The sequence below is a fragment of the Rana temporaria genome, chromosome 4 (assembly GCF_905171775.1).
Source record: "Rana temporaria chromosome 4, aRanTem1.1, whole genome shotgun sequence".
Classification (NCBI taxonomy): Eukaryota; Metazoa; Chordata; class Amphibia; order Anura; family Ranidae; genus Rana; species Rana temporaria.
In genome coordinates, this window is record NC_053492.1 from 48,102,392 (window position 1) to 48,116,778 (window position 14,387).

The 14,387-nt window shown below is 43.1% G+C and overlaps 1 protein-coding gene across 1 annotated transcript in view; it reads left to right on the forward strand.

The window, feature by feature from the left end:
• Window positions 1-424: 424 nt before the first annotated feature.
• LOC120936192 (fibrocystin-like) overlaps window positions 425-14,387 on the forward strand; it is a 123,461-nt gene continuing 109,498 nt past the window's right edge. The window contains exon 1 of the mRNA XM_040348360.1: window positions 425-1,438. Coding sequence (XP_040204294.1) covers window positions 480-1,438 — 959 coding nt within the window. The 5' untranslated portion in view covers window positions 425-479. The remainder of the gene's footprint in view (window positions 1,439-14,387) is intronic.

Here is a 14,387-nt window from a genome sequence, read left to right on the forward strand (position 1 = left end):
CTCTCTGACTCTCAAAGCCAATCCGAGCAGGCTACTGTATGTAGCCTGCTCATATTGGCAGAGGTTGTTACTCCAATCCGAGCAGGCTCTGTATTCATTTGAATACATCGCTCACCGAGATTGGCTAAGCGGTATATACTGTATGTAGCCGAAGCTACATACAGTATTACCACACATTCAGCTGGCATCCAAGCAGCTGACCCGGCATATAAGACGACCCCCTGCTTTTTGGCCAGTGTAAAAGGTAGTCTTAGGCCTTGTACACACGACCGAACTTGTCTGCTGAAACTGGTCCGCGGAGAAATATCAGCGGACAGATCTGGTCGTGTGTACGGGGCCTTATACGCCAGCAAATACAGTAAATGGAATTGTGACCTAAACAGTTCTTTGGAAACCACAAAATAATTCCGACTTGTTTCTTTACAGGAATTTATCGGACAGAGGGCCAGTGCACCTACAAATCGAATTCCCAGGCTCATATGTGTCACCAGTTGGACCTCAGTGTCGTAATTCTTGAAAACATTATTACACCTGTAGACCCTATTGGTCCAATCTTGGCAATAACAGATCGTTTTGCTCAAGTGTTTGTCAGTGGAGGAACTACTCAAGATCAGTGCTGTAACATAACCAGTCATAAGACCTTTTACTCAATCTTGCCAGCAAACAAAATTACTAAAGTTTGTTTTACAGGTACAACTCCAAGGGCATTAAAACTTCAGCTTCATGGGGCTCAGAATTCCACCAAACTTGTCTTGGCTCTATTTTACGACATCCCAGATAGTTTTTATATTGTTTCAGGAGGAGAACGGTATTCCACAGTTCTCTATGACATAGCACCTGACTTTCAACATCAGAAACATGGCTCAAGCTTTTTTAGTTTTAGAGAGAACTTGTTGTATGTTATCTTGCAAGGAGATGAGCCACTAGAGATATGGACCAAGCTATCTGTTCACTTGTTTTTCTATGTGGTGGAAGGAACTGGCACAGACCTTTACAACCAGTTAGGCTTGAAACTGGCCCACTTTTTGAACATTGATCCAGCTCAAGTAAGAGTACTGCAGATATTCCAGGGTCGAGCTTCAACGTTAAAGACCATCACAGACAGCCATTCAAAGCGTAAGCGGCACTGCCCATCCATAATCCAAAAACAGAGAAGAGTCAGACGTCACTCTGGTACCAACCTAAAAGATATTGACAGAAAGAAAAGACAAAGACAAGAGAGCCAATTGGAATTACTTATTGTGGAAATAGATGAACCTAATGTATTGAGCCCAACTAATGCCTCCAAAGGAATAGCAACTTCTTCAACACAAAGGGACATGCAGAACATATCCAACAGCATTATCAGTGCTTTGCAGACAGGAGAATTGGAGAATACTTTCAGTGTGCAGATTGATTATATGATGGTGGCTGTACCAGATTTGGGAAATAGAAGCAGGTAATTATGCTGATTAATATACTGATGATCATGTGATTTTATAGACAATGACAATGTTTCAATCCCTATTTTATGGGCTGTGTAGTGAGGCTAAAAGGATAACTGGAGGGAGCCTGTGAACACTGGCAACCATATTTACTTCTTACATATGCAGAATCTTCCTGCTTTACTGTACTACCCAACGGTTGTGCTTTACTGATCTTTTTCACTGGGTAAGTCTATGTGAACCGCATTCAAAATGCACTGGGCATGCGATCTGCTGTGGGTTTCAATATAATTCTTATGACACCCCAAGAGCAGATTGTAAAGCAGTGTGTTTGCATGCATGGGATAGCATGGTACCATGCAATCTGGTGCAGTGCATTTTTGAAGAGTAGTGCATGCACTACTTTTGGTATGGTCCAGTGCAGTTTTAGCCCATTGTTTACCAGGCTAGTCCTAAGTCTGTTGTTTATTAGACATGTGCGGTTCATTTAGTTCCAAATGAATGTTCGGACAAATTTTTCGTTATTCGGAGTTTCGGATATATCCGAATACCCGAATTACAATATAAACAAATTCTTTTTACATTGAACTCTAGTCGAATTCTAACTACACATATTGCTGACATTAAAGACTGTGTGTGTTATTAGAGTACCATTTCAAAATAATGCTGGTTTTGTTAAGCCAATGGTGATTTAAAGAGTCAGGCCTCGTACACACGACAAGCTTGCTTTGCTTACACACGGTCAAGACAAAATCTCCTCGTTCTCAAACGCGGTGACGTACAACACATACAATGGCAGGGGAAGTTCGATTCCACTGGCACAACCCTGGGGGCTGCTTTTGCTAATCTCATGTTACTGCGTGTTAAGTAAAAGTTTGGCAAGAGACGATTTGCACTTTTCAGTCTGTTACAGCGTGCAAAATGTGTTATCACCATTATAAATGCTACATTTACTCCCGTCTCATACTTTATTCTGAGCATGCGCGGGTTTCTTAGCATACACACGCTCGAGTTTCTCGTTGAAAACCAGCCCGACGAGGAACACGACGAGGAAATTGAGACTCTCGTCGAGGTTTCCTCGATGAAAAACGTACACACGACCGTTTTCCTCTGCAAAAAAGCTCTCCCACCAAGTTTCTTGATGGATTCTGTCGAGTTACTCGGTCGTGTGTACGAGGCCTCAGTGTAATCATTTGATGAAGATTTTTCTTTTGTTTGTTTACTTTGCTACATTCGAATCGAAAACAATATAACATTTTAGTTTCGACCGATTCCAACATTTATCGATTTGATGTCTTCAAATTGTAAAAATCTGTAAATTCGAAGACAATTTTTAAATTGCGAATACGAATTCCAAAAAAGGAATTCAACGAATCAAACAAATTTAACTTAACAAAATAACTAGATTGATGAATCGAAACAGAAACTAAACTAAACACACTTGTTTGTCATGCACAAGTCTGTTGTTTATAGAACTCTGTAGGTCAAGTTGCAATTTACAGATAATTAAATGATTAGAGGATTGAATGAACTTTTCTTCCACCTACTCTTTTTATATGAGGAGGTGCATCAAGAATTAGGTTAGAGGTTGACAGTCTGAAAGAAAACAGCTTCTGCTCTGTGCTTTTTTGTGGCACCAGTACACCTGTCATACCCAATGTAAAATTAAAGATTTGATATAATAAATAAAAAACATCACTTTAAAATGATTTCAACAATTAAAAAAAAATACAAAAGAACAAATACAGTACCTGTAAAAGAAGACTGCAGACACATACCTTTCTTATTGTTAATGTCGCCAATATCCAGTTTAGTCTTGAGAAATCCTCCATAGGTAAACAGTTCTCACAGTTTCCTCCTGATTTCCACACTGCTGTCTCCTGTGATGATGTGGTGGACAGGAACCAGTAAGAGCTGCAGAGGACCCAGGGCATCGGCACTCCCAGAAGGGAAAAGATGATTTCTTATAAGTAGAGCTGAGTTCTACAGTGTGGGCAGCAGGAAAGCTATGGGCCAGATTCTCAAAGGCGTTACGACGGCGCAACACCATTAGCGCCGTCGTAACACCTCATCTGGCCCCGGGTATCTATGCGACTGATTCTCAGAATCAGTTGCGCATAGGTACCCATTAGATCTGACATGCGTAAGGCTGTTACGCTGTCAGATCTTAAAAGAAATTTTTTTTCCCGCCGCTAGGTGTCGCATCGTCGCTTTTCCCCGTCGTCTATGCAAATGAGGTAAGTACGGCGATTCCCGAACATACGCGAGGTCGACGCAGCGAATTAACGTCGTTTGCGTAGCGTACCCGACGCGTAAGGTTGCCCCTGCTAATTAGCAGGCGCAACCAATGTTAACGATGGCCGTCGTTCCCGCGTCGAATTCAATAAAAATTACGTCGTTTGCGTAAGATGTCCGTGAATGGCGCTGGACGTCATTTACGTATACATCTAGGCAAATGACGTCGGGGCGACGTCATTTAGCGCAATGCACGTCGGGTAATTTACCCGACGGAGCATGCGCAGTACGCTCGGCGCGGGAGCGCGCCTAATTTAAATGGTGCCCGCCCCATTTGAATTGGGCAGGCTTGCGCCGAGCAATCTAACGCTACACCGCCGCAAGTTTACAGGTAAGTGTTCTGAGAATCAGGATGTAAACCTGTAGACCTGCGGCGGTGTAACGTAGATCTCATATATTACGCTGCCCAGGAGCAGCGCGAATGTATGAGAATCTGGCCCAATATATCCACATTTTTTTTTATATATGTACTAGATGTCTATGTGGAATTTTTTATTTTAATGACAATGTTGCTTTAATGGTATGGCATAACTGTATGCTTCCATTGTGGTGGAATCTCTCATATTTATCATGGTTTGTGAAGCTCATTTCCAGTGATGTACACATAATGCATACCTACCCACACACAGAACTGGCGTACCGAACCTCTGGGTTATCAGCACCAGGGTCCATCACGGCAAACTGGGTCATTCCTTTTAGTTTGCCCTTTTCAAAGACAAATGCCGAGACTTATTTCTTTCTACCAAAAGTTCTTTTGTCTAGAAACTAAGTCCTGAAATTACACTTTACTCAACCCTGTCTGTGGCCTGTCAATGGTCACATTATTCTCGGCTTGACATAGAGGAAGAGCTGTAATGGCTGAAAACATGCAGTGTCAAATCTGTTTCAATGATTCAACTCCGCTGGCAGCAAGAAGGAAATAGAATTGGAGCTGAAGTGTCTTCTCTCCAGCGGGGTGTGGTAATGTTCACAACTCTCTGAGAATATGCTCTTATTGCTGATAGCATCAAACTTTGCAAAATGTCTTTGTTAGCTTGCTTCTGTTTAAAGGTACATATGAACTCTATTTTGCAAGAGTACATTTACCAAGTGGTGAATGACAAGACTAGATTTTTGCTTTTAGACCTCTATGCAAGCTACCCGGTGCCCCCCAGCACTGCAGGCACCTTGTGACATCTGCCCTGGCAGGGTACCACTGACTGATGTCATAAAGTAAGGTGTGGTTGGGGGTGGATATGGGGGCTAGTCAATGACAGCCAGGGCGATCTTTAATGCAGGGCAAAAGGGGCACATGTGCCCAATCATTGTTGTGTGGCCCAAAACAGCTGCCCCGTGAGCTTACACTGCCCGCAATTTCTTTTCCAGTTATAGTGGGTGCAGTCCATCCCCGCACTTGCTCTCCTGGCTGGTTAATTCAAGCAGCCACAATGTGACAGGGGAAAGGCAATGCTGTGGGCTGTATGTGCTAGAGACCAAAAGTCACATTTCTCCCTCTGTCGGGACCAGAACAGCTGTGGCAGGGAGTGAGGCAGTGCGGCTCTCTATGTTCCCCCATATCCCCCCCTTCTCCAGTCAGCAACGTAGAGTTTAAAGACACAGAGTGGGCTGCATATGGATTCTTCACCCTTCTTCTGTCAGCAGTGGAGGGAGATTAATAAAGTGGCGGCAGGACCAGAGCAACTTCCAGTGGAGGACATTGTGAGTTGTAGGCAATCAGTGAACAGTAATAATGTGCAATAAACTGTAACAACCAATGGGTGAGTGTTCATGATGTGCAGTAACCTCTAAGGCCCCGTACAGACGGGCAAACATATACGATGAAAACGGTCCGCCGGACCGTTTTCATCGTACATGCCCGCCCGGAGATTTCTGTATGATGGCTGTACATCATACAGAAATCCGACGTCATTCGAAGTCATTCGACGCATGCGAGGGATGGCGGCCACTCGCACATGTACGTAAGTCTGTACAGACAACCGAACATGTCCAACGGACAGGATTCCAGCGGCATGTTTCTAAACATGTTTAGAAATATTTGCCCGCTCGAAAACGGTCTGGCGGGCAAATGTACGCTGGAATCCTGTCCGCTCGGCTGTACAGACGACCGAACATGTCTGCTGAAACTGGTCCGCGGACCAGTTTCAGCAAACATGTTCAGTCGTCTGTACGGGGCCTTACAAGCAATCAGTGAGCATCAATGATGTGCAGTAACCTCTAGCAACCAATGGGTGAGTGTTAATAAAGAGCAGTAACATCTAGTAACCAATCAACGAGCGTTAATGGTGTGCAGTAACCTCTAGCAACCAATTGGTGGGTGTTAATGATTTGAAGTAACCTATAGCAACCAATGGTTAAGCATTAATGATGTGCAATAACCACTAGCAATTAATGGGTGAGCGTTAATAATGTGCAGCAACCAATGAGTGAGTGTTAATTATGTGCTGTAACCTCTAGCAACCAATGAGTGAGTGTTAATGATGTACAGTAACCTCTAGCAACCAATGAGTGAGTGTTAATGATGTACAGTAACCTCTAGCAACCAATGGGTGAGTGTTATTGATGAGCAGGAACCTCTAGCAACCAATCAGTAAGCATTCATGTTGTCTAGTAACCTCTAGCAATCAATCAGTGAGTGTTAATGGTGTGCAGTAACCTCTAGCAACCAATCGGTAAACATTTATGGTGTGCAGTAACCTCTAGCAACCAATCAGTGAGCGTTAATGATGTGCAGTAACCTCTAGCAACCAAGTGGTGGGTGTTAATGATGTGCTGTAACCTTTAGAAACAAATAGGTGATCGATAATGATATGCAGTAACCTCTAGCAACCAATGGGTGAGCGGTAATGATGTGAAGTAACCCCTAGCAACCAATAAGTGAGCAGTAATAATGTGCAGTAACCTCTAGCAAACAATCAGTGGGTGTGGAACCAATTAATTATGTTTACGTTGGTAAAGTTTATTAGATAAAGCCGGCAAAAGATGGTTCAGATTGAATTGATTGATCAACTTTGGTTACAACCAGCCTGCAAGATTTTACATGTGATCATTGTTAGCGGCTGTTAAAACTGCTAGCAAAAATCATTATGTTCATAATGTCACTGTGAAGACAATGGCTCCTTCCTGAGGGAATCCCTTGTCAACACTGACTGTGTTAATGAGGGAATCAACCAATTTTCTTTCCTTCAATCCGTGGCTGCAGGAAAGAAAAACGATCCGACTATGGCCTGCTTAAGTCTATGTGTGGGAGGGGGGCCAAGAAAATGTTTGTCCGGGGTCCAATGGATATTAAAAGACAGCCCTGATGGCAGCTCACTGGCTCTTCTCTGGGGCTTAGTACTAAAACTAAAAATCAAGCAGAGTTGCCAGGAAAGCTATCTCTATGTGTTGGAAAAAATCCTCCCCCTCCTATTATTCGGTTTTGGTGACTGGTGACCTCTAACCTACCTTTATACCAAGACATCTACTAAAAATATCTAAAAGTCTTGTCATGTTGGCTAGATAACCCATCCACAGTCACATCAACAGACACTTAAGATTACTGGGCTGCTCTTTTACCTTTTTTTAAAAAAAAAATACACTTTTTAAAATATTAATGCAAAAAAAAAACACAATCCATAACCCAATTTTTGTGTAAAATATAATACAAGATGTTATGTAGAGTAAATAGATACCAAACATGTCATTCTTTAAAATTGTGCACGTCGTGCAACGGCAATAAACAATGTAAATTTTACTATCCATAGGCGATGCTTTAAAAGTCTTTACATGTTACCACTTTAGATTTACAGAGGATTTACACAGGCATCATCCTGGAGCAACCACTTGAAGTCCAGTGGTGTACCAGGAACGTGACTGGTCAGCAAGTGGCTAAAGATTTGTGTGAAACAGTTGTCCACGCAGTGGATTTTCACCAGCAAAACAAACAATGGAAAATGCTGACCCACCTTGCTCCCTCTTCTTTAGATACGTCCCTCGAACCATCTCACACACCACTCCTGGCTCTCTGGGCTCTCCTGGCTCTCTCTGCCTTTTAGTTGCAGCATTCAGCTGCACAGGCCCCCTTCTTGGCCTCTTAAGAGGGGTTCTCCTGACACCCCGGGCTCTCTCACCCCTCCAAATCCCCTCAGTAGCCTGGACACGCCTAGTCATCTGGGCTCTCTCTGTATCCCAGACTCACTTAACTGCCCTGTTCTATGGACATAGAATCTCTCCTCCAGCATGGAGTGCAGTCTCTTGAGTAGAGCACCTCTGTCTCCAAAGAGGAGCCCTGAGCTATGCCCAAAGGTCTTCATTATAAGGAATGTACACACCTTGACACACAACCTGCTGGTCTTTAGCAAAACACGGACACTGGGTTGGAGATTACTTCCTGTCCAAAGCACTTTGAAATATTCAAACTCCGGAGCAGAATCCGGGAAACCCATAACCCGGAGTAAGCTGTAAAAACATTTTTTTACACTCAAAGCTGATAAATGGAGTTCCGTATGTTGCCTTCCTGCAAACACTGTTGCCTTTCTACACCCATTTTCACAGCAGCAGGGCTTTACACTGTCACATGGTAGTCCAGTCGGGACCCACCTGTCCATTTTGCAGACAGACCCAACCGGACCCTCCATTCTCCTCTGGGTATCTGGATTTAAATGGACTTGTGTCCATTTGTGTGATTGGAAAGGGTGATCCATTCTACTTCACCTGGCTGGATCGGATGGCAGTCGGGTGTAAACAGAAATGTGGTTCGTTTGTATCCAGCTGCCAATAGAGGAGAGAAGGCTGTGTCCACCTATGCAGAGTGGACATGGACCTGTCATCCACCTGCTCAGTGTGGGATCAGTGTGTAGCGCCCGTCTAGGTACTAGTGAGTGTATATCGTTTTGGGGTTTCCCTGCTTAACAGGGAGACAGCTAAGCAAATGCAGGTGATGTCTGCTTAAAAGAGAGCTGTGATTGATTGGTAGAGTCTGCTCAGTGTGCTCTGGTGCTGCTCATGCTGTCTTGAAGGTTTCACACTGGTCCAATAGTAATGAGAAATATTGGACAGTGGGTGGAAACCTAGCAGGTGAGAGCATGGATGTATATACAGTCCTGACCAATTAGAAGGGGATATGCCCCAAGGAATGCTGGGTACCTGTATTTAAATCTGAAGAGCACATGGGCTCATGGTCAAGTCCCTCTGAGAGAAGTCCAGGGGGGAGGAGGCTGCTGCCTCTCCCCAGCGTAGGCTGCCAGGCGGCCTCATGTGGTCAACCTGGGGGCCTGAAACCTTGAAGCTACAACCCATGGTTCCTTTGCAAGCTGAATGAGGGAGGATGTCCATGGATCCTGTCTGGTATCATGGAGGAAGGTGACCTGTGCCTAGGGCCTTGTAAGTACAGTTACAGCACTCAGTTCTATTGAAAGAGTTGTCCTCACTTGTGCATAATTATTTTGGAGTATTCTACTAATTCCCTTCTATTATCCAAGTTCTCCTAATAAAACATAAAAACACATCCCCTAGATTTGTTATTGGAGACAATGAGGGGAAGATTGTGTGCAACTGGCTGCATGAAAATACCATGTAACTGGCTGTGGATTAATTAGTGGGAGACCCCGGCACAAATATTCAAGCAGCTTCTGTGGGGGTAGTGCTACAAGTGGATAATTCCCCTGCCGAGAAAGTGAATTGCAGCCGAAGTCCGCCCTGTGTGAAAGGGACCTAATCCTCCTGATGAAGCAGATCAGTGATCTGGGAAACATGTTGAGTATCAAACAACTAAGTTTGCTGACCAGTGGTTGAGGAATATTTTGAGGTGTATAAAAATACATGTAGTAATACAAATACATACAGTATGTAAGTTCAAAACATAATACATCGATTAGATCAATTGCTTAAAACATATTTGCACTTTTGCAGCTAAATTGGGATAACACCTACTTTATACAGCAGATGAAGTCAAATGCATTTTTAAACACATATGCAAAAAAATATATATATTTTTTTTTCAATGAGCCTAATTTACACCATTGTGTTGCTTTTATGTGCGTTCAAAAAAGTACAGCATGTAATATTAATTTTGCATGCAATGCAGAGGGACACATGTATGAACATGGGCTTCCTTAACACAACACATTTCATTTAAAAGTATGTGTTAAAACATATGTCAACATACATGGAGAGATGTGAATGGACCCAACAAGAGTGCTAGCTACTGTATGCTGTATACTGTTTTGACTTGAGGAGTAAAGCGTTGCTATTTTTTTTTTACACCGCCTCGGTTTGGTTGTTAGTTGTTTTTGCCCCCTGGCTATAGTCGCATTAGTGGCTTTAAATTGGATAACAACAGGGCCATGACAAATCCAGGTTACTGGCAATAAGGTGTTTATCCTCTTGTTTTAATATCAGAGCACACATAACCATGTTTAGACATCACTTCAGCTTACTGACGACCCCATCGGTGAGAGCAATAGAACCTTGCAATTGTCTAACAAGATGTCAGCTGCCCATTGTCACCACGGCAACGGGCCCAGCAATCTAATCTTACCTTCATCCCTTCCAGGAGCCAATAAGGCTTACATTGTCTAAGTGGCCTATCATCGCTTGGTAACTCAAATCAATTAAGACTAATTCTCACCATCCGATGATATATTGTGATCACTTCCATCTCGGGGAAGGGGGAGGATGTGCAATAATTCACCCGAAATGAGGCCGCCTATGCTACTCAGGTCTTAATTGGGTGTCCATATTAAATGGGAAAAGGCGCAGTGCGTTGAGAGGTGACGGGATGAGTGGCTCTCTTGGTTGCTATTGACCTATCCAGAGAAGAGGGTGCCCTTTTCCGTAACTTTTATCTATTGCAGTTTTCCCTATTGCGTGTCAAGTTGATGTATTATAAAAAATGCATTTGGCGACCTTTCACCCCAGCTGGAGATTAAACAATTTCTCCAGGATGGCGTCGTTAACGGGGGCTCCGCGTTTAATGATGATTTCTCTAAAAGGCCACAGAGATTCGATTTTAAGCTAACAGATTTATTACGCTCTTATAACATATCGTAAAAAGTAGGCAGCGCCAACTGTACATTGCTGGGGACAGAAATACACACTCGTGGAGGTTAAAAATCAGCCATCTAAAATATGTCTTTTTTTTTTAAAGGAGAAGCAAGGGAAACAAGATAGTCAGTAATAATAAGTCATAATATATTTACTTGGGTCTTATTATTTGGAAGAAATTATAATGTTCTGTATATTTTTGGGCCAGTACGAGGAAATTAATGCTATTTCAGACAAGACAATTCCTTGGTGAGTTTTCTACAACAACTGGGCATCCCACACAATGAAGTTCCAGTACGCAGCAATGCTTCCCCCCATTTACAATGAGTGACTTAAAGGTTAGAGACACCAAGAGTAGCATGCAGATAACTGCCTCTCTTTATAGCCCAATCCCAGGCCATCCTGAGCTCAGTTTGTGAGTGCTTAAAGTTGCGTTGCTTCCTATTGGCCTGTGTGGCAGCCCATCATAATGATGAAGCAATAGGAATGTGTAAAGGAGGAGCTTAGCCTGTCAATGGCCAAGGATTGTGTTGACTTTGGTTAGTATTGGCAAGGCTTAAAGTAGAACTAAAGGCAACATTGTATTTCATCCTTTTGATCTTTGATCCCTTTGAGTCCCATTGGGGTATTTCTATTAACTTCCTGTCCATAGGTGTGCACAGCCTATTGCATTGGGGTGTGCACCCCAAAGCCAAAACACACACTACGATCACTCGCGGTGTTCATTCAGAAAGGGAAGGGGCCAGTAAATTACATATTTACTGGCCCCTTCCCCATTTTTTAAACATCCCAGCAGCAACATCCGATAGGAGAAGAGGGAAGCTGGCAGCCCTGCAGGGAAAAGATAGGAGCCAGGGCAGTAGAGGGAATCTGTGCTGCACAGGGTAGATTAGGGTGTGCCTGGGCACACCTGGCACACCCTGTGTGCACACTTATGTTCCTGTCCCATAGTCAAAGCAGGAAGTGAGAGGAAATCCCTGAAAAATTAGGGAATCCCTGATTGTCACCAGAACAATTTTCCTAATTGTAAGATTACGCCTCTGTTACTGTTCTGGGGGCAACTCAAAATGTGGTTGTTCTAGCGCTCTCCACTTTGCTCAAAACTAAAAACATTTTTGCCTGTAGATATATTTTAAAAGGCTGCTGCAGGTAGAGATGACTGAACTTCCTATCCGCTTTAGAAGAAGAAGGAGTTAAAGGAACACTAAAGGTTTGTTTTTTATTAGATCAATTGATTGCTGTAAGCTAGAGCATTTAAATATCACTTACCTCGTTTTTCCTTTTGACCTCCAAAATACAGTAATCCAGGTTTGAAAATGCCATTTCCTGTCACTCCTCTTCTTGCTTTCCACCAGCATCTGAGCTGTTTTGCATGGTGGAAAGCAGAATGTGCTCACCCCCTCCCTATGACTACAGCCCTGCGTGAAGATGCTCTCTTATCCCTCACAGGCATGGAGGCTAAGCCTAATGGGAACTGTAGTTCCCATTGAGCCGTGATGTAGCAAGAATGAATGTGAACCGCAAACCAGGAAGTCAGTGAGAATAATGATTCAGGAGTGACGGAGGTGAATAAAACGCTCGATTTCAACAGGTATCAAACTAGTTATAATGCAAAACATTACTTTTTACTTTATCAGCTACTGTCAGACTTTAATTTAAGAGAAAAATATTTTTGTCTTTACAACCCCTTTAATTGGGCCTGATTAGGTTAAACTAAGGGTTAATAAAAGAATATAAAAAAAAGAAATGTAAACCTATTTACTTGTAAAGTGCTTTATCTGACATCATATTCAGATCCAAGTTTATCCCTTTGCTCTGCAGATGAACAAAACAGAGAAAAATGTAATAATATTACTTTGTATTTCTATCTCCTGTCTGAACAATGTTTAAAAATACTGTGTCAGATGGTTCATTTTTTTTGACAGCAGCAGCTTTCAACAACTCCTGTATTTACACAGCAGCTCCCAGCTGTCATTTTGACAGCCGGGAATTGCAACAATCATTAAAGGGGGAGAACAGCAGCGGGTAAGAAGGATGGGGCATGCTACATTGTGCCCTGTGTACTTCAATTACGTTTTTTTGGGCATATGTAGCACACCTGTGTCATCAACAGGTTATTGTCTTTAGTTCCAGGAGCCATAAATAAGTGTACTGCATGGCAATCTCGTAATCACAGCAGAAACAAGTCACAAACTGCTAGATTAGACCATAAAAAGGTTTAGAGAACATTCCGGACAGCTAACTGTGGAAAACAGCACATACTGTATATCCAGTAAGACCTGTGATGACTTTATTGTTCTGGATCCCCTTAGAGGGCTTCCTATTGCTGACTTTTACATGCAAGATATCTGGATTGTGCTGGAGACCACGCTGAACTGACTGGATGAGTCAATGGTCATGGGTGAGTGATTGTGTGGGCAAAGAGGAAGAGCTCCCTTCCAGTAGGTCATGCCCAGTGGTGGTAGACACTCTTGGAGGCTTGGGATACTACCTTCCCAATACGGCCTTATGGTCGTTTTAGCGAGACATCCTGGTTAGTATAGAAGGAGCGCCCGGGGGCCAAGGAAACTGCGACTTTGATGTATGGTTCATAAGACGTTTATTAAAAGTATAAGCATAGCATGATATATATTGATTACCAGGTTTTGGAGAGGTGAATGACAGAGTGGCGGCTAGCACTGCCTCTGACATTGTGCTTTCCAATCAATATATCATTTTGGGAACCATTTGTATCCAATAGCAAGCAGCAACAGCCATGAAGAAGGGGGAGTCCATTCCCCCAAAACGTGTTGGCTTGATGTAGATGTTTATATTATTATTAAACGTCTTATGAACCATACATCAAAGTTGCAGTTTTCTGAACACCGGGCACTCCTTGTATCCTACTCAAGACCTTTACATGCAAGAGTCATCCTAAGACAAAATAAGTAAAGCCAAGTAAGAGAATAGATACAAATACCTTTACAAGTAAGCTTTACTTTAGAGGAGGAAACTGTGTCAAGGGGGATGTTGTCACGACAAGCTTTGTTTTTTTCAAAAACTTGGCGGTGGTGCAGCCGATCCTTTGGAGTAGAAGTGAATGCTATTTGGGAGGGAGAGGTCTCCCGTTGGGCCTGTGCACTGATGGCTGATTCCAGTAAGCACAAAATATGAGCCTGGGAACTAGAATTTTCAATACAGTTAGGCCCAGATTCTCAAAGGAGATACGACGGTGTATCTCCAGATACTCCGTTGTATCTCTGAGTCTGAGCGGTCGTATCTATGCGCCTGATTCTTAGAATCAGTTACGCATAGATTTCTATTAGATCCGACCGGCGTAAGTCTCTTACGCCATCGGATCTTAACTGCATATTTACACTGGCCGCTAGGGGCGTGTACGCTGATTTACGCCTAGAAATATGTAAATCAGCTAGATACGCGAATTCACGAACGTACGCCCGGCCGACACAGTACAGATACGCCGTTTATGTTAGGCTTTTCCCAGCGTAAAGTTAACCCTGCTATATGAGGCGTACATGCAGCGTACCAATGTTAAGTATGGACCTCGTTCTCGCGTCAAATTTTTAATATTTTACGTTGTTCGCGTAAGTCGTCCGTGAATGAGGCTGGACGTCATTTACGTTCACGTCGAAACCAATACGTCCT